General features: G+C 34.3%; 2 protein-coding genes, 1 long non-coding RNA gene and 1 other non-coding gene across 8 annotated transcripts; 2 read left to right on the top strand and 2 right to left on the bottom strand.

Moving 5' to 3' along the window:
* Nucleotides 1-1,498: 1,498 nt before the first annotated feature.
* On the bottom strand, nt 1,499-8,420 carry LOC129303871 (protein MRG1-like). Of its 5 annotated transcripts, none has more exons than XM_054943425.1 (11): nt 7,867-8,420; nt 7,555-7,608; nt 7,405-7,418; nt 7,156-7,298; nt 6,519-6,556; nt 6,165-6,227; nt 5,066-5,145; nt 2,711-2,880; nt 2,183-2,267; nt 1,947-1,960; nt 1,499-1,846 (listed from the first exon to the last, which is right to left on the bottom strand). In XM_054943425.1, the coding sequence occupies exons 1-11, from the start codon at nt 8,035-8,037 to the stop codon at nt 1,665-1,667; spliced, it is 1,014 nt and encodes a 337-aa protein (XP_054799400.1). In that variant the 5' UTR covers nt 8,038-8,420; the 3' UTR covers nt 1,499-1,664. The 5 variants fall into 5 exon arrangements, with proteins under 5 accessions (XP_054799400.1, XP_054799399.1, XP_054799398.1 ...); XM_054943424.1 differs by having other exon boundaries at nt 6,519-6,559; nt 7,867-8,418; XM_054943423.1 differs by having other exon boundaries at nt 6,165-6,269; nt 7,867-8,417.
* An 8,500-nt stretch (nt 8,421-16,920) lies between these two features.
* Nucleotides 16,921-17,732, top strand: LOC129302142 (uncharacterized). The gene is made up of 2 exons (XR_008591186.1): nt 16,921-17,357; nt 17,465-17,732. It is a non-coding gene; the product is annotated as an uncharacterized LOC129302142 (long non-coding RNA).
* Nucleotides 17,733-18,147: 415 nt separating this feature from the next.
* On the bottom strand, nt 18,148-19,218 carry LOC129302141 (F-box protein GID2-like). Its single transcript, XM_054940817.1, has one exon. The coding sequence runs from the start codon at nt 18,905-18,907 to the stop codon at nt 18,365-18,367; it is 543 nt and encodes a 180-aa protein (XP_054796792.1). The 5' UTR covers nt 18,908-19,218; the 3' UTR covers nt 18,148-18,364.
* Nucleotides 19,219-20,276: 1,058 nt separating this feature from the next.
* TRNAI-AAU (transfer RNA isoleucine (anticodon AAU)) lies at nt 20,277-20,350 on the top strand. Its single transcript has one exon. It is a non-coding gene; the product is annotated as a tRNA-Ile (tRNA).
* Nucleotides 20,351-21,138: the final 788 nt, after the last annotated feature.

Below are 21,138 nucleotides of genomic sequence, written 5' to 3'. Positions count from 1 at the left end.
CCTCAATTTCGAACTTAATAATATATTTGAGTCTAGGTCAGTGAGTTTTTCATCAAGTATACTAATTTATCATCATACGTACGAAAATGCCATTAGAAGTCATGCTATTAATAAATGGTAGGTATCACTACTCATTCTCAAGTTTTATTATTCAAATGGTCATCGGCGTCATCACTAATATTTTGAAAGTAGATAAGTGGGATCAGTGCAAAAAAATTAATGTTCACATATAAGTTGAAAAACAAGCGAGCCCGATCTTTAAAAATTCAAACCCGTAAACTTAATTTTTTTAAAATATCTCATTTTTTAAAATTTGACTTTTATAAAAGACTTCAGGGTTAGGCCCGTAAGCCCTTATTATTATTATTATTATTTTATTATTATTAAAAATTTTTAAAAATTAAAATTTTTAATTATAATATTTCATATATTTTTTAAAAATAAAAATAATAATGTGAAAAAATTAAAAATAAATAATAAAAATTTTAATTTGAAAATATAAACATTTATTTTAAAGTTTAAATTCAATTTAAAAATTAAAAATATTTTATTTTTTAAAGGAAAGACAAAAACAAGTCTTAAAAGGGCCACCTGAGCTCCTTTTTTCATGATTTATTAGGATCGGGTTTAAAAGCCCAATTTTTTAAAAAATATTATTTTTTAAAACTTAAATTTTTATAAAAATAAGTTTAAACAGGCGATCTTGTACGCTCCACTCTTTTTTCTAACTCTACCCACATATCTTGTGCGTCAATGTTTCCAAGACCTACCAGAAAAAGAAAAAGAACCTTTTTAGTTGGAAAGTTAATGGAACGAATCTGGAGGTGGTGGAAAGATGCTTCCAAAATTGGAAAGAAAATGCTCCCTTCCCCAACTGGCAACACTGTAAGGACAAATGGCTCCACAACATTTTTAGATACTGGGATCGCCTCATCATAGTCTGTAGTTTACAGGCGTGAGCGGCTTCGGCGTGGTTCTCGAGACCCAATGTCCTAGGTTTTAAATCTGAAGGGGGTCCATTAAACCTCCTTTTTATCACAGAAAAGTTCTTAAATATCACTATCTCTAAAAGACACTCTCAATTTTAATTACAAGGCAAATTTAACTAACTTCATGGTTCTTAAGAGTAGTAGTTGATGCCTTAATCTTGTAGAAAAACATGACTTTCTGATTTCACACTTTCACTAAAATTATTAATCATAATTCATATAGAGCATTGTTCAGGAATTAAAAGTATGCCAACTCATTGCAATTTAGGAGGGGCGAGATTGGAAAAAATTTAACTAACACATCTTCATTCTATATTTTAGACCACATAAAACTTTAAAAATTTGCTTTATGATTAGAACTAGAGGGAGTACTTGGTATTTCTTCGGGTCTCCCCTACCGATATTCAAATGTATTATTGATTGACTGTGGTTCTATTAGTGGAAATTATTGACATAGTTAAATGCAAAATGCTACAGCAGGTTCAGCCGCATTCAAGTTACGCAAAACAGGAGACTAACGCCAATACAAATTTCAGAAATACAATGAATTTACAAAAATGAGGGTCTGTCATATACTCAATGTTCCTTCCGGAAATGTCACTCACCCAACTCAACATGGCTGACGCTGACAATGCGGTTCCCGATAATATATTATGCATTAATGAATAGTTTGGATTAATAATATCCACAACAAATATATGTCAATTCTGAATACCTTCTATGACAGCAGCAGCTCATCAGTATTATGTACAAACAGGTTCCTAGGCTATTCGTCTTTTTTGTTGGTGCTGTTCTCAATCTCTTCTGGGACATGATAAGTCGAGAGAAAAAACGAGTTCTGATTTTTCTGTAGAAACCTGCACCGCAACAGAGACCATAGTCAAGCACAAGGTGATAGCCGATCACATAAGTTCCACGCTTCCAAGTGAAAAATGTAAATGCTGAGGTCAGACCCACGTGGCCAACTAACTCTGCAATGATCACATCACAAGCTTCAGAAGCACACATCAGTTACTCAGTACCTGCGGCTTTTTAAATCGTGCCCAACCAACTCTGCAATGAACTTCCTCAGTTCCCCCCACCCCCTGGCCTCAATATTTCATTTTTCATGTCTTGTTCATCGTTTACTTCAATTTTGAATTTGAAAGCCAAATGTTAAAATGAAACTTCAATGGAAGGAGAAGAGTATATACTTGAGAAAATCAACCAATTTTGCCTGCAGCTGCATCATTGTCTCCATTTCAATATTAGCATGGAACAATAATTCGGGCAACTTAACTGCACATCCAGAAAAATTACATTATTTTCTTTCACACAACAGGAATATCACATTATCAAAGTTGAACAGGATAAAAAATAACACTTTAACCCATTAAAGTTTGGGGAAACCATGAGAATAAAAAGATAAATTCGATGCTAGTCTAGAGGCCATATCAATGAGCCCAAAACAGAGAACACCTAATAGATAATTTAAATGTACATGTGAGGCTGGGCCAAAAGATCAGCATTTTGATGATGTCAGTTCAGCAGAGAGCAAAACACCACACATCGCTCCATGTTTTAACTCTATGGGTAATGACAAATCACAAACTCACAATGTGGTTATAATAAAGCCCTGCCATATTTAACCAAAAAAGAAAAAAGCCCTTCCAATGCAAAGATAACACATTTTTAGCTCTAAAACATATAAACAAGCCCGTCCTCACTGTAAAAGAGCATACCAAAGAGACGTAACAAATGTTCTGCACCATATACAGTAGAAGGAGTGATATCATCGGGGCAAGCTTCTTGGTACTGCTTACGCTCATTCTTGTACAAGAGCATTACTGGTAATGCTCTGTCGAAGTAACAACACAACCCCTTGAAAATTTCTCCAACTGAATCAGCTATCCTATATCAAACGGAATACGTTAAACAGTAAAACCTAGGCATATTAAGAAAAAAAACTATTGTGTATTGACACTAAGCTGAAAAGAAATGCACAGATTAATCATAATGAAATTTGCTAGTAAAATATGGTTATCGCATCAACCCTGAAAACAAATTGTTATAAATAAAATCAATACCCTTTTTGAAACACTTAACAGCTAGATAAACTCAGCAATTGCATCCTATGAGCATAGGAGTATACTACATGTACCAAGGTATGCGAGACAATACAGTTAGTGACAATTAACTCATTGTATATATGGAATGATTTCAGAATACCTATTTCACACAAATTGAATGTAGACTAATAGAAGAATAAAGGAATTTGTAAAACTGGATGATTTCAATAATTGACGAAATGCACGTGCCCAACAACGAAGAGGTGGATATGAGGAATTCCAAAATACATGCTATTATATGCTCAAGATTGTTTTTTAAAATCCATTGTCAAGGAGTCAACCCTGCCTGTCAGAAAATTCTTGCCAATCTCAAAGACATATCTTATTTTAGAGATGGGGCAACATTGGAACCCAGTTTGTTTGTTGTCAATGAGGACAACAAATTTATGCTGTCTATGATGCTGATGGCAGACCAACTGACACATTCAAATGTAGTATATAGAGAAATTTCAACTAGTGTAATAATTTTCACACGTCTCATGTGAATAACAGGCATTTTGTATTTGAACATGTTTCAAAGACTGTTGGTACATAAATATATGGAACATAGAAGAACTTTTCTTAGTAAACGTATGGCATATTTATTAGTAAGAAATTTCTAATATTTTAATATTATACACAATATGAACATCTACAACAATAAGATGTCTTATCTCACTAGGTGAAGCTAACTATGTAAATGACATGACATCATTATAGTCTATCAGAAACCAAATATGCAAGACTTGAACATCTATTTACTTGCATGTCCTCCTTATTACAACATCATCAGGTGCATGCAAAGGTAGGTTTATAATATTTACAATATATAAAGGTCAAATTGGAAATAAACTCATTCAATTTTGACGTTTTGGCAAATGACCCTCTAAAGATTTATGGCTTGCATATATTATGAGTGTAGTATTAATTATAAATTAATTTCAATTCAATTGATTTACTTTTTCTCATTTTCTCATTGGTAAATGATGGAGATTAAGCCAATATGGGGTGTGCCACACTAATTAGTATGAATACTCTGTGAAGTACTCAAGTGCTTAAATTCTCCCACTTCAATAACTAGCATTTTAGGGGAAAATTTCCCACCCTACATATGTGCCCATCAATTGGTATAAAAGCTGGTGGCTTTTTCCTTCTGAAAGAGGGCCGCTCCGCTTGCTCATGGAGAATTTTAATTAGGGGAGGGTTCTAACTAGTGAGGAATACAAGTGTCATCAAGTGGAGTCTTGCAAAGTGTAGTCATCAAGACATTGACTCTCCAAGAAAGAACAATTGATGGAAATCAAGATAGAGTGAGATGCTCAAGTCCCAGGTTGAATAATATAAGATGTTCTTTGGAACACTTCAGTTGGTTCTCCCACATCAATGGTTAGGTTTTGGAGGAGGGTCCCATCCCACTTTGGTGCCCAAAAGAAACTTTGGGAAAACTACACTCTAAAAGCTGGCTCAAGGGGCTGGAAAGCCCAAAGTACTTAAAAGCTCCACATCAAAATCCCATACTTCCAACATGAGGCTCAATTTTCATACTTTGTAAATGGGTCCTAACATTATATCTTTTTAGTGAATGGAAAGGGTTAATCACTACATATTGAAAGTTTAAAGCAGTTAACTGCCAAAAATAAAACTTGAGGGGGTACATTTGCCAAAGAATCAAACTAGAAAGAGGTTTCCTCCATTCTTAGCCAAAAATACACTATTCTTTTCCTTTGGTACACAAGAAAGATTTACACTTGCAACCTTGTACTTAAACCCTCCCACTCTTGACCACTTAACCAAGCCTATGGTGGCAAAAGTAAACAATTCCAATAATGGAAACTGCCACCCAGCAGTGGTTGAAAGAAGAAAAGTTATTTAATTCTGACATGGAATCCATATAAATTTAAGGTATAATTCCCTAGAAAGCAAAATGTTCAAATGTGATGCTTTTTTATTGGGGGGTGGGGGTTGCGAAGGGTTTCAGCAAGAACTTACGATCCATCTTTCTTGGACCTGTAATCAAGATACTTCTTCACAATGTCATTCACATTTGGAGTACGGGGAAGTTTGACAAGCTGCACAAAAGAATATAATAAACTCTTTTCAACTATAGAATAGTGTTTACAACAACTAGATCATCACAGTGAAACATCCAAATGACCACTAAAATAAGATACTACAATAAATCAATACGTGACCAAACCTAATGAAATAATGAACACCAAGCATCTATATCAGAATAACGCAATATAGCTATAGGATGGGGACATGGAAATAACCATGAACACACAAATTTCTCTTTACATAACTATTGGGCCAAAAATCATTGGCACAAAAAGAAACTGAGGAGCCATTAATTTGCATTCCCTAGCACATTGAATACCATGATATAAGATAGTAAGATACCATGCTATTTAAAATTCCCAAATTTAGTATGGTAGTTGGGAGTTATAGCAGAATCGATGTCATTGATGTTTTGTAGAAGTTCATATAGCAAAAAATTCAAGAGAGTTAGATATTCTTTGGGTCCCGTGTGGTTACTAGAAAGGAATGGAGTGGAATGGATTGAAAAAAATCAATCCAAAAATGAACTAAATCATCCTTCCTCCCATGGTAAACATGATAAAACTCATTAATATATACTATAACTATAGGAATCATCACACCCTTTAAAAATCTCATGAATCATTATTCCCAACCTCATAAACTAAATTACCCCTCTCCCTTATGAATGTGCTCACCTATCTCCTTTGATCATCTTATTTTCACCTTTATTTTTTCAATTCATTCTATTTCATTCATTTCTAGTAACCAAAAAGGACCTTCAAACACATAGCTAAATCTATGCCTTTAGCGATGGCATGCTAAATGAATCTTGAAAGTTCTCAAAGAATCAGATAATTAAAATCCAAGATGGCTCAAATGTACAACAAGGATTATATAAAATTCGTAAGAATTATTGAGGCATCTGAAGCAAAAGTTATAGAAGAAAATTACATGTTGTAGAACTTGCCATAGCAGCTATTTCAAAGAGAGTAATACATTGCTAACATTCCAAATAAAAGCCATAAATGGGCACAATATGGCTAGCTACCTTGCCCAGATGGGTAATAAATTCACAATCATCAACTAATTGCTTCTTGAGTGGTGGAGGAATCTGAAGGCTCACAAACTTGTCAGAATGTACAGTAGCTTTTTCCTAAGATTTAGCCAAAACAAAATTAACTTTAATAACATCCTATAGCCAAATGAAAGAAGAGCAAAAACTGTCTCCTTACCAAGAAAAGGAGGGGAGTTTTAAATATAATGAATAATATTTTTTATAGAATCAATAAATATTGTTCAACTAATTTAACTGAGTTAAAATCACCTTATAATTCAAAGGCACTTAAAAAAATACCTGGGTACACGGTGAGCGATTTATATAAAATTTAAAACCAGAGAGTACCTTAACAAGAGCTTCACTCTTTCGCTTCTTTCCTCTTGCTGCTGCATTACATTTAAACAAAATATCTTAAACAGAGTGTGAGCACACGGAGAAACTAGAGCAAACTTGATTTAAGATACTTATGAACTGTAAAAATAAAGTATTTTACTCTTTCTATTCACAAAAATATGAGACAAGCTTAACTTATTACCATATATCTAGATCACATAAATTCTTGACCAACTGGCTTTCATGGTAACTCTTAACTATGTTAACAGGTTGAGGATACCATAATCATGGAACATGAATTGCCTAATTAAGTTTTATAAGGGAGAAAATTATAGCAGCAATGAATTGTCAAATTTCTCTTTGTTATGACTAAATGGTTCGATTATGTTAAAAAGAGAAGATGAATGACAAATTCTCTCACTATTTAACTGCCAAATATTATCAATTTGTCCCTAGAAGAGTGAAGAATGAACCAAGCATCCCTCATTTTCTTTTTGTCTTGAGAAGGGAGGGGGGACAACTTTCAACTGTGAATGCTCCTTCCCTCCCCCAAAATAACAATAATAATAATAATAATAATAATAATAATAATCAGCAAGTCTCTAGTGATTGGGTATTGAAATAATTAAAGCATAGAGAAGTATCTGACCATTCGAACTTTTGGACTTAAGTTGAGATGCACGGGCTGCCTTTGTATTCTTGTCATTGTCATCGTTCTCATGTGCAAGTTTTTTCTGTAAATTTTCCTCAGTGTATTTCATCAAACGATCCAGACCGACCCATTCATCCCAACTGTAGCAGAAACAAGCACTAAGAAACCAAATGATTCCGGAGTTCTTAAATTTTAAAGTCAAAAACCTTCTTCTATTGTGGCTGACTAAAAGGATAACATGCATACCTTTTCTTCCAACCCTGAAAGAAAAAGTAAGAAAAGAAAGGAAGATGAATAACGTTGATTTAAAAGAATAAGAAAGACGCTAGAAGGGAATCAGAAATCCACGAGGAAGGTAAAAGAAAGAGAAATATTGAAAGGAAACAGACTACTTACAGGATAATGAACATAGAAGCTCCATGCATTCTGCCTGTACTCAATTCGCAACACCTTTGAAACAAGACAAATAACAGTTATGAGTAGTTCAGTTTGTAGAATTACCCTCTGTCCTTACACAAGTAGTCACCAGCTGACACAATGACAGTAGGAACAATTCACGTTACTTCAACATATATCACAAGAGAACGTAACAAATCGAAGTCATGGATTATTAAGGTCATTCAGATATAGATATGCAGGTCGATAACATAAAAAAAGGAGGGAAAAGGAAAAATAAGAGAATAAAGAAAAGGAGGGAGCGTATAATACCTTAGCTTCATAGATTCGACCCTTATGGTAGGCGAGGACTTTCTCTCTTTCGGCGAAGGGTGGGGAATCAGAGTGGTGGGCGACATCATTATGAGAGTGGGTACTGCTGCTGGTGCCTGACTCAGTCGCAGAATTATCGGCAGTCCCAGCAGAAGCCTTGGAGCTTCCCATTCAATCTGCGCACCGATTACCAGTTATTCTATTTGGGGATTCAGGACTCTCAAGTTTTGCGATACTTCTTATGATTTCTTGCTACATGGAAACTGTCACTGCCATGGATGAAGAAATCAAAGCATCGAAAGCCGCAGAGACCGATCCTTGAGTCTTCCTTCTCAAGTTGGCAGCAAACTTCCGCTTTCTCCCTTTGCCACCCGAAACAATTTCCTTCCCAAAGCGATGTGCCACGAAAAGGATTAAACCAGTAAATTCCAAGTAATGAAATAAATTAAAATTTAGTAATTGATGAAATGAAATGAAGCGTACCCTCGGACCAAAAAGGGAAAAAAAAAATTAAGAATAAAGGAAAGAACCCACTACATTCAACGTGAAATTAAGGTGAGCACATTAGAGTGTTTATTATTATTATTATTACCAATACTACTATTCCTATTAAGGGTAAAGATATAAATTTAATGATAAACTAATGTTGGAGGAGCATATAATTAAGTTATCAATTAATTAAATTATAGCATCTAGCACCCATCCTTAATTTATATTAGCAAACATTTATTTAATATTGTAGTCCCCGCGTGAATTTAACAAGTGACATTGTTCTTCCATCAAAACGCCTGTGCGACATTTATGCCTCCTCTCTTAGTCTCTCTCCTCACCATCTGTATCTTCTTCTTCCTTTTTCTTCCCCACCCTCCATTTTTGCACAAGATCTCTCTCCCTTGGCTCGACAAGACGAGGAAAAGAAGAAACTTCCAACCCTCCTTCCTCAGTCAAAGTTGCATCAGTGAGAGACTGGAGCTCATTCATTCCTTCTCCCTAGAATCACCTCTTTTCAAACTCAAAAGTAGAGGGGAGATCAATCATCTCATTCAAGCATCGACTCCATCAAGTACGACAAAGGTGAGCACACCGGGTTTTGTTCCCTACATCGACTCCTTGTACTTTTCTAACTTTGAGAGCTATGGGAATGCGTCAACGATCGTCGGAGCTTTTTGCTAAGTAGGCGACCAAGGCGTGGCAATTGAGAGTGCTCTGTTTTTGGAACGATCTTGGCAGCTAACTGACGGAGAAAAGTGCCTTGTTTCTTTAAGCTCCTAACGACTAGGATTCAGAACCACCTCATGGGATTGCAGGGTAACCACATTTCTTCTGCACTAAAAATATATTTTATCAATTTTTTATATATTTTTTAAATATTTATTTTTAAATTAAAATATTTCTAATACATAATACCTAGACATTTAGGCAAATTTTTAATTCTAATGTAATCTGTGTGCACTTTAAGATAATAAAACTTTAATAATAATCCTAATTAACATATAAAAATATGTAATAAATGTGTTCTGTTACAGGGTGCTTGAGATAAAGACTTGTCCTCTCGGTTAATTTCATGATTTCTCTTTGGTAGAACCGAACCTACGACAAGCTCAAGCTTCAGCTTCCTAAGCAATTTTGTCAACTCCCCTAATTGGCACTACCGGATATGGTGAGGGAGTTCTTAGAAGCTCACAAGTAGCTAGGCAAGAGTTTGGGGTAGCCCCTCTTCGACGGAGCCAAAAGCTGGGTTGTACCACAAGTCTAATTGTTTGGTCCCAGCAAGACAAAATGGAGTGCCAATTTGCCAACATAAAATCGGTAACTTACGGTGCCAACCAGTTGTGATCAAGAGGAGAGACAGTGACTTCGTGAGAGGCCGTGGAGGAGTGGGTGAAGGAGAAGAATTACTACAACCACACCAACAACTCATGCATGCCCAATCACAGGTGTGAGGTTTATACTCAAGTGGTGTGGAGGCACAAATGGCCATTAGTATCATTTGGAGGGAAGGTGTTGGGCAATATCATTTTATTAATTGATGGTTTATTTTACACCATCTTATAATATAGAATACTAGATACTTCTTAAAAAATAATTCTTAAATAAATTTACACTTTTATTCTATTACTAATTGGTATTATTAGAAGAAAGGCAATGTGCGAGGCAAGGTTAAGTTTTGATATTATCAGATATTGTTGTTAGCAATGGCAAAGGAGAGTGTTCTATGCATCCGGGTCTTATATTTTAGCCATTTTTTCCCAAAATTAGGCATATTTTAAAACACAAGACATTTTTATTGTTTTATGCAATATTCAATAAGTTATTAAAAATATTTTTATATAATATAAAAGTATTTAATAATAGAGTTCGTGGGGGAAAAATTAAAAATTTCAAATTTAAAACAATTTTATTACTTCAATTAACTTATGTTGATTCCAAGAAATTAGCCAAGAGCAACTAATATAAAGAAGGAAGGGGGTTTAAAGTTTAAGCATATTCTTTCATACTTCCCTCATCCAAATTATAAGACAATTTAAAACAAGATTATAGATATAAATAAAGTTTGATAATGATATTTCACAATATTTTTTCAAAACAATAATAAAAACTTTTAAAAATGCCATTCATTTAATATAAATTTAAATTTATACACTTAATTATTATATTATAATTATTTCAATTCTTTCTCCTCTTCATAGGGTAATATTAAAAAGTATTATTAATAAAATTTTATTTTTATTAAATTATCTTATATTTTAAGACAACAAGATATCTTTAAAGTTATTTTATAATTTAGGGCTGAAGTAGTTAATTGTAGGAAGTGAGTCACATATTTATGATTTACAAATGGTGCCTTCTAATAAAATGTCTTTATTACAAGATACCTTCAACTAGCTCACCAAAACAAAAAAAAAAATAGCTAAGTTATTAATTTTATCTAAAAATAGAATAATTTTTTAATTTTACTCTTATTTAAATAAAAAAACTTTAAATTTGTATTACATTCTTTCTTGCAGTTATTAAATTTAAATATGAGTAATATTGAAAAACAAATGTAATTAATACCTTATGGTGTGCCTTACACTAAAAACAAAAAAATATTTATGGGAACCGGCCGAAGGGAGTAGTATAATTAACACTTACGTATAATTAATACTCTTCTCTTCATTGTTCAAATCGCTGTTTTCTTGCAGTCATGATTATTATGCAAGCGTGCAATTTCCTCTCACAGTAGAATTTGACCATAAGAATTTACTCAGCATCAACCGACATGGATTGTCAGGAAACAAGATTTGCAATTAAAATACATAAGATTTAACTGTTATTAGTTTTTAATATCTTGTGCAATTAATTTTAGTTGTTCATTACAAAATGTATATTTTTTCCAATTAAAGTTGACATAAGTGGTAGAAGTTACTTAGACAAATGATTGAGGTTTGAAACCTTAGCTTTTGTGTGTGTATTTGGAGAGGTTTATACATTACTCTCAATATTGAGGAAGAGATATTCTATATTGTCAGTAAAACTTACTTCTTATACATAAAGAGTTAACAAATGGAAATTAATTCTAGCAAAAGGAGTTAGCTGGTCTCTCACATAATGGTGAACTAAGATTCTAATCTACATTAAGAGAGCTACTCACATTTAATAATTTATCATGTATTGAATAATATTGCTTATAATAAAAGGATATTAGGGAGCAATAAAAAAAATGTACATCTTTTAAAATGATTTCCTTCCTTCCTTTGTAATTCCCCTCCCCGGCCCCAACTTTTTTTTTTCCCCATTATATTCCCCCCCTCCCTATTCGATCCCTTCCTTCCTGCAGCCCCTCCTTAATCCGCTTCGAAATATAATTCTCCTCCATTCTTAATGTATGATGACAATCTAGGTACATCCTTAAAATATGAAAAATATATCTCATTTGCTGATTTATAACCCATTAATAATACTTGGACAATAGTGTGTTTATACACCACTCCATTTTGATTGAATAATAGTGTGTTTGTAATATTCATGCGAGAACGACTCGCGGTTGTCAAAGCTAAGGGATCGAAAAGCGACTAAAATCTGGAAGAAACTCTCCCATGCCATGGAATATGGTAAAATTTGTAAGTTTGTCGGAAACAAACTAGTTCATAATATAATTCGAGACCTGCTTTCTCTACTGTGTGTAAGCGAGAATGAAGACAGAACATTGTTCGTCGCGCTTTCAAGCTCCCGTTTTCATAAAGCGGTACACCTCCCCCCCCCCCCCCGTTTTTTTTTTTTCTTTGAATGAACAATTGCAGTCAATTACTCAAAAATAGAGTCAAGTACAAAGTAATGCAAGAAAGAAGCCCAAAAAAAGAAAAAAAATCAGAGAGCAGCCAGTCTGTCATCATTCACCACCACTTAGAATAAAGGGTGGAGCTTGATCGAAGATTTCAAAAGAAAGAGTGCGTTACAACTCTGGCATAACATAAATATCACCGTCTTAGAATTCTACGAATGCAGCCAAAAAAGGCTCTGCAACTAATGAACCATAAAAGAATAAGCAACCAAGAAAATGTGAAGGTGGCGAGGAAGAATGTGCCGGCATTGATTGAACTGAATCCGCAGAGGGGGACGTACGAATGATACATGCAGTATTTATGAAGTAGGAAGAGGCATTGGTGTGATGGCTTAATGTCCTACGCCGGGGCTCGGACCCGACATTGTGGTGACTCTGAGATTCCGAGAATTGGCAGAGGAGTGGCCCACCCCTCTTGATCTCTGTCCTCCTGTCTTCATCCCTCTCACATATAATCCCTCCAACATACCTTGGATCTCTTTGCTAGACCCTCTGAATTTCTGAGCGTCTTCAACTGGATAAGGCCGACCTTCTGTAATAACGATGAAGGAGCCTGCCAGAAGAAGCCAGACACACACGAGCTTGAGGAGCTTTAGATTTTCGGCCATTGGAGCCATTGACAAGCTAATGAGAGCTATACACCGCGACGATGTGGGAATTGAGTCTGCGATGTCTGAGTCCAGTTCAGAGTTGAAGATGAGGCTGAACAAGCGTTTCTGGTATATATAATGTTGATCGTGGGAAGAAGACAGGAAGGTTGTGTTGCAAGTTCAAAAAATGCAAGTAGAGAGTTGAAAGCGAAAGCGAGTATGTAGGAGGTGATCAAGTCAAGAAAGCAAAGTAACGAGGAATGAATAGGAAAGCAAAGGAAATAACAAGTTGTTTGGTGTTCCCAATATTTGGAATTCCGACCACGTGCGCAACCGAGTGCGGAAGGCCATAGGCGGTGGGAGTTTAGTGAGGCAAAGATGTGTGAATCTCGGAGGCTTGCGTGTGCGTTCAATTCTGCAGCCCAACCGACAAAGTTCCTGGCCTGAGTGAAGAGGCTCTTAATAGTTGTCTCATACCGTCCGATACTCTTTGACCACGCCACAATGGGAGAAGCTTTTTCCGTGCACTAGATTCCCTCCTCACGCCAAATCAACGTCTCTTCCACATGTCCGCTCCTTTGAAAATTACTTGTGTACTCGAGATTTTTCTATCTAACTAAAGCTGCTTGCTCACTTGTAAGTCATAATTTTTTTAATATTAACAATCATAAAATATCATGTCCCTAAATTAATTTTTTTATAAATTAGTGAAGATTAATTAAGTTTGAATTTTTCAACGGACAAGTGAGAAAGTTCCTCAAAAAATAAGTGAAACAATAAAAATAAAAAAATTAAGCCATCAAACTTTGAATGAGAGTTATACCATATAAATTTTAAATATTTTACTTCTTTCTTTATAGGTGAATTCTCACCTTATATGATCATACCATGCACACTTACACACACACATTCAACACGTAGCAAAAGTATTCTTAATTATCAATGATTAACTTGCAAATCATTAGTATCATTTTCATCACATCATGTTCAATGTAACACACCAAAATTTTTTTTTTAAATAATTTAACTCAACCATAGTTGGGTTACAACCACCCAACACATTTTTATATCAATAATTTCAATATAAAATATTTTATAATTAACATTTCAGATAAATTTTTACCTCCCACATGCCATTAGGCTAAATCACATTTGTCCATCCTTATACTCCCAACAAGTAAACTAAATCACATTTGTCCATCCTTATACTCCCAACAAGTAAAATAAGCAATTTAATAAATTTTCAACACAAGCCAGTTATTTGGCCTTATAATCATGCCATTTTAACCAATCCAAAGTAAACCAAATATTAAAATTACAGTCATCCAAATTGTACTAAAAATAGAAATAGTTTGAAAGGCATGATTACATTTATATATTCATATAATTGACAATAAAGAAAAAGCCCTAATATTGGCAATATAACACATTATAAATCATAAATTAAATACCCAAAAGAGACAGTGGATCTATACCACTAAGCCTCTGGGACTCCTCCACGTGTCACTCGTAGCTCTTCTCCTGAAAATTGTTAACCACATAATGAGACTCAAAAGTCTCAGTAACCAAAGCCAATTTATGATAGTGTATACAAACAGTTAAGTGTGTGCTTACTAAGTGAGAATTAAAAATAATATAATTCCAACAAATATAAGAAATATTATAATAAACACAAACAACCATCCTTATATCCCTCCATTAACCTCGAGCCGTAGCCCTCACTCGGTGCTAAATTACCCGGCCAAAGGTGGATTAGCTCGAGCCCTTACAAGCCACCTATTGAGCTCCAATAGGGGCGTACCACGTGGCACATAAATACAACAATAATAGCAAGTCTCCCAACACCTCCCACAATAATTAAACAAATTCATAATAATATTGCACAATTATACAATATTACAAATTCATAATTTTCTCAATAATCACCCAATTAACATGAAGTAACACTAATCACAAATTAAAAGCATGGTTACCTTGTGGCTTTTTCAATAAATTATTCCTTAAAATTTCTCTCTCACCACAATCTTCACCAGTAATACAATCTACAAATAACATATTATTTATAAATATTAGTTTCAATTTTTGAAACTAATAAAATAATTCTAATAATAGAATTAAAAATATAATATAATTCCTAATTTCAATCTTAATACAAATCTATAGTTAATACTATTAAGTAAAATTTTTAAATCCTCTTTTAATTATCAATAAACATTGATAATCTAAAAATTAAATTTTAAACTAATTTCTATTATCAAAATTTTCTTTTTATTTTATAAATTCGTACCTAAAATACCCAAAAATTAAAAATTAAGTCTTTAGCTTAGAATCATAATCCTATAACCATAATAATTCATTTCTCATCCCAAATAATCATCTAAACCTCAATAAATTAACATATATTTTTAGATCTAGTTTAGAATTTGATCCATAAGCCACAGATTCAAAGATCATCAACAAATTTATACTTTAGAACATTTATTATACTACTGACAACCTCAAAAACTATATTTATTCAACATAAATTCATCCCTTTTCCAGATCTTAAATTTTCTACCACTACAAACTCAGAAACTAAAGAAGAAGGATGACTAAGAAAAATTTTTAGAACACTTACTTAGTCTTAAAAAGCTTAAAATCACACCCTAAATATCCTATTAAAAACTCTTACCTTAAAAATGTAGATATTTCGCACCGGCAACTCGCTTCTCTCCGCCTCAGCTCGCGCGCAGGAAAAGAATTGAAGAAATGAAAGGAAACGGGTGAGTTTTATAAAAATTCAGTGGGTCTCACACATTTTTTTTATTCTTTTCTCTCTCTTCTTTCTTTCTTTCTTTTTTTTATTATTTTATTTTACTGTTCATGCGCGGCGGCCGAAAGTTTCCTTGTTTTTCTCCTTTCTTGTTTTTACACCTTTTCTTTTGTTTTTTTTTATAATAATAATAATAATTTAATAATATTTTTTTATTATTATTTTTTTTCTTTTATTTATTATTATTTTTTTAGAATTATATCCTAAGTTAGATTTAATAATCATTTTCTACTAATTTATTTACCTCTAAATATTTTTAAAATTTCTATTAACCCAAATTAACTATTAAAATTTAAATTGAGATGTTACATTCAACACCCTTTCACCACTAAAGCCATGCTCACTCGATGATTTAGATCACAATTGCATTTCATATTATTCATTTTAACATTTACATGCTTCATGATTCTATTACATCCTATTAAAGTAGTGAGTTTAATGTGTTGATTATGAATGTCTCACATATCATGATAATCGAATAGCTATTACTTGTCATTAGAGATTTTGTCATATGATTTTCAAATTAGATCTTAACTTTTGGAAAGGACATCATATGTAAAGAGTATCGTGAGGGTTGTTTTGAATTTTTTTTAAAAAATGTTTTTTAATAATTTCTAAATTATTAATGAAATTCAATAATTATAATTAAAATACTCATTGAATTAATAGATGCAAAATACTTACCGAATTCATATCCACAAATTACAACACCGTTCTCAATTTCAGCGCCTTCCTTTAATCACTTCCATGGTTTTTTACTGTTCATTGTGTAAATATATACGACATGGAGCACGTAAAAAAAAAATGAATGACAGGATTTTACCAGAAATATTAAATAAGTAGAATTAAATATTGATTTTGAAACTAAAAATGTTGGTATACCATAATTTATTTTGTAGTCATTTAAAGAAGTTCATTTATAATTCTTTAATTTTTTATTAAATACGTATGAATTATTTTTACATCTCACCAGTTAATTTATTGATCCAAATTAATCCATAGGCTAGCAAGGCACTCAATCATCTTTCCCACATTCTTAAAGAAGCCACTTCATAAATTCAGTTTAAAAAAAAAAAACCCTTGATGCATTAGCAAAAGTTTAAAAATGTCTGTAAGTCCGGTTGGCCTCTTGTTTTCAAAAGAAAAAAACATGTCTGCAAGTCTTCACTTTTCAGCATCTCTCCTTTCATAGTTTTGCGGTTTGTGTTCGGAGTGTTTCTATCCTTTTCTTTTCAGCGAACGAGGGTGTAATCCTTGACCGTCTCAGGAATTATCCTCTCTATTTAACATCAAAAACTAAGTTTTAATAAAAGGATTGTTCAGTGACCACTGCAAGATTCTAATGGGTTTTCCTCTGCACATTGACAGTAAAATTCTCCAAAGAGGACGCCTCTCTTACTACTGAGCCCTAGCATACTGGATTTGCAACGCTAACAAGTGAGTGTGAATTGAAGACGGCCATGCATTTTTAATCAAAATTAAATAAAAATTACTAAGGTCAGCACATCACCAGTATCATATAAAAATAAAAAGGGCCAGTTATCAGAATACACGAATTAATTAATCATGGCTCTCTGCTCTTCTTCACATCCTCCTATGTTTGAGCCTAGTGGCTGATAATTTCCTCTCCCCTCGATGCGATCGTGTTTAGAGTGAGCTTCACCCGATGACGGCGAGGACCGCGGTGTCCCAGTGATGGATTCATTCCCGCCGTTCCTTTTATTAGGAGCCTTCCCTCAACGGTCACAGCCTCACCAGAGAACATGTATGGAAATTTCTTAGCTTTTGTTCACTTATTTACAAAAACATCGTTTACGATTGATTTGGGATGTAATTGCAAGGTATAAATTAATTCAGAGATCTTCATCTCAGGGAACGGGGAGACCAAGAGCTGTAATTTCATGAGGCAGCGATGCACTTTATGTCATTCTTCAGAGGTTTCCACATTTCAGCACTCGGAACAACATCCAATATCTGTGTTATGCTCTCTAATAGGAATTACTGTTGGCTAATAAAATTCGCTGCATTGAAGTATTTCCGCGTATGGGAAAGTTAACGTGTGAAGGAGTAGTCTTAATTAAGCAAATGTTAAACAACCTAAATTTAACTTGAATGAAAATAGTATAGTTCTGCTCATAAATTCCACTGGCAAGTCCTTATTAATGAGTTTATCCTTGCAAATCATGTTGGCACCAGCTTTCACTATCACGTCCCCTTCGTTGTTTTCAAAAGACGGAAATTGATGGAAAACCACATGACAGGAGAAGAATGGTAGAAAATGGGGAAAAAATGAAAACAGAGAAACAAACACGGTATTCGTCCAAAACGGACAATTCCTGCCGGCAAGACCCATGACTAGAGTGTTTCAGTGTATCAAACGAGCAATAAGGAGTAATAATTTGCCTAATGCCACAATTATCGAATACCGATCTCGTTTGAGCTTTCTGCCTTCGGTCCCAGAGCATAAGCCCCTTGGCTTCGGGAACCAAAAAGAAACACATTCTAGGCAAATTTCCTTTCAGATAGCATATAAATCGAGCAATTAAATCCGCGCAAATCAGAATTCAATCTTTCGATTTATCAATATTATAATTATAATACATCTCATTCAACAATTCCTTCCAAATTTATCCAACAAACGGATATTGGTAGTTAATAAAATTACAGATCTAGTATCTGAAATCCAAAATCTGCACAAGAATAACTCCAAAACCGAACCCTCACAGGCAGAAGATGATAAAATAGGTGGAATCAGAAGTAGGTATGAAAAGTTCATCTGCTTCTGTTATTGAAATTCATTTTCTCGTAATAGCGAATAGAGAGGAGCGACAGGGAGAGATGAACCTCGTCTTTCCCTAACCTCGGGGATGGTTTGGAGCGAATCATCGGCGGGAACGTAGGCCAAGACGCTGACGAGGAGGAGGAGGAGGAGGAGGGGCCCGACGCGGATGCGGAAGAGGACTGGGGCTTGGAGAGAGGCCAGAGGTAGAGCGCGTGGAGACGACGGAAGCCACCGAGGGCAAGGACCACGGATCGCAGCTGCTGCTCACCACAGCCGGTGTTAGCCCACTGCTTGGTGCAGATCAGCTCCCAAAGCCGCTCATCCAGCGCCGTCTTGTGCCACTGCTTGCTCACACAAGCCGCCATCGCCAGCGTCCTCGCGTCCACGTGCTTCAACACCTCGAACAGCAGATTATCGTCGAAATACACAGAAGCACTAGGGTTCCCAGCAGCCCAATGGTCAGCCCGCTCATCGACATCCACCATCTTCAGCTTTTTCATCTTGTCATCATCGCGGGCATGCGGACGCTTCATCTCTAAGCCTGGACGAGTTTATGAGGAAAAAAATACGTCGCTCCAACAATCGTGCGACAGAAATTAAAAGAATCTAGAGGCTGCTTACGAGGTGAAAGGGTAAATGGAGGAGATGACATATAAGGTAATTTAGGGAAGTAATTTAGTGGTGGAGGGTTAAATAAATAAAGTTGCAGGTACAGAGGATGGAAGGAGGAAAGGGGAAGGAAGGTGATAATGGGATCAGGGGTTGGAGAGAAAAGATAATGGGGTGGCACGAGAAGTAAAGGTCAAGATTAGGAGGTGCACCTGCTCCCGCTGGTTTTTCGAAGACGACATAATGAGAAACGAATGCGCTTCGATTCTTTTCTGTGATTGACGATTTTGTCCTGGCCCTTTCCTTTCTTGTCTTCTCCTTTCCTTCATTAATCATGTCATTATCATAAAAATCAACCCCCGCTTTTCCCTTTGCTTTATCTTCCAACATCCTGTGCTGCGTTTTTTTTTTTTTTTTAAATTTCTTCTCCTTTCTCGCCAATTCTTATTTAAGCACTTGGCGCCCGAACAAGAAAGAAACTCCTGGCGCATCAGTTCACTTGGCATTTTAAGATTTAAGAAACGCCCATGTAACGCGCTATTTTATTCAGTAGAACCATCACTGCTACATTCTTGAACTTTCATTTTCAAGGAATTTTTTAATCCTTCTCGGTTTCAAAAAATCCACAAGAACTTGACGAAAAACATTAAGGCTAAAATAAAGAATTAGGGAGATAATCCTGGTTTTCATTTTCATGAGCTTTATAAAGATGGGGGGGAAAGCGACGCGTTTGGCATGTAATGAATGAAGCGGATCTTTTAATTTAGAATAGAGATTCCGTGGGGGTTGTCCACTCCACAATGGACACGCTGCTCATGGGACAAGCCTTCCACTACTTCGTTCATCTCCACGCGGCTGTGGATGTCTTTCCATTCTGCTGATTCTTCCGTCTCTGTGTTCTACATATTATTATATACCCTCACAACCACCTCTTGATGCTTTCAAACCAACATTGCAGCGTCACCGCCACTTGCTACAAACCTGCGACATTGCAAGTTTGCAACTATCTTACTACCATATTCCTGTAACGCAGGAAATATTATTTACTTTCTTCGCTAAATTTCGAGAATTATGTATTCTTGCAATCCTTTTTTTTTTTGGCCAGAAAAAGAAACTAATGCTTAATATTATAAGGATTCATGATATGCATATTTTTATAAGAAATCATCTATAGTTTTCGTCTTTTAGAGCTTAAAAATAATAATTGTTAGTGGTCAAAAAAGAATTTTTAGATGGTCCTGTTTGTTGGTACGTTCATAGTTCAATACTTATATACAAACGCATTCACATGTTGGCCCATTAGCTCAGTTGGTTAGAGCGTCGTGCTAATAACGCGAAGGTCGCAGGTTCGAAACCTGCATGGGCCACTGTAGGATTTAATTTAATTTTAACTCAGCTGAACTGCAAGTGTGGCTTTGTTTTTATTTTATTATTATTATTTGTGGCAAGGCTTCAATAAGGCGGATGTTTTTTTTTTTTGTTTTTGATAAAATTCAATAAGGCGGATTTGTTTTCAACAAAACTGTTTGACCACAGCTCTGGGCTCGACTTTTAAAGGCCCATTTGCTCTTTTAATGATTTTGTTAGTTGTTGGTTTTTATTTTTATTTTTTTGCCAGTTGATAACTAAACTAAAATTATGTTGATCCAAAAAATTTTGTTGGAAATAAAACTAAAAAACTAAAAAAAATTTAAAAAAATATATAGCAATCATATTCCAAATATTTTTTACATCAAAAAATATTTTTTCCAATGAAAAAGTCATTCATGGTAAAATTTAAAACTTCTATTCAGATACTAATTTTTTAAACAATTTGTTCAAATCTATATTACCTTCTTCAAAATTTAACATTTAAGAGTGCATTTGGGTAATCAATTTGAAATCTACTTTTCAACATTTGAAATGTTAAATATTGTTTAGATAATTTTTAAATGAACAAAATGAGTTTATAAATGTGGGTAGAAATGATGTTAGAATATGGATTTGCCAACTTTATTTTTTTGTGGATTTAAAATTACAAATGAAAGTTGAGTTGTACTTACTTTTATAAATGATCATGATATTTTTATTATGTTTTAATTTTTTTCTAATATTAAACTATATATTTTTTATTCTTATTATTTAACATATTAAATTTTATGTTATTTTATTTTTT

This window comes from Prosopis cineraria, unplaced genomic scaffold, assembly GCF_029017545.1.
Source record: "Prosopis cineraria cultivar Desert tree isolate PC_DT_omini unplaced genomic scaffold, ASM2901754v1 PC2, whole genome shotgun sequence".
Classification (NCBI taxonomy): domain Eukaryota; kingdom Viridiplantae; phylum Streptophyta; class Magnoliopsida; order Fabales; family Fabaceae; genus Prosopis; species Prosopis cineraria.
The sequence above is the reverse complement of the archived record's forward strand: the minus strand, read 5'-3'. Positions and strand labels throughout refer to the sequence as shown.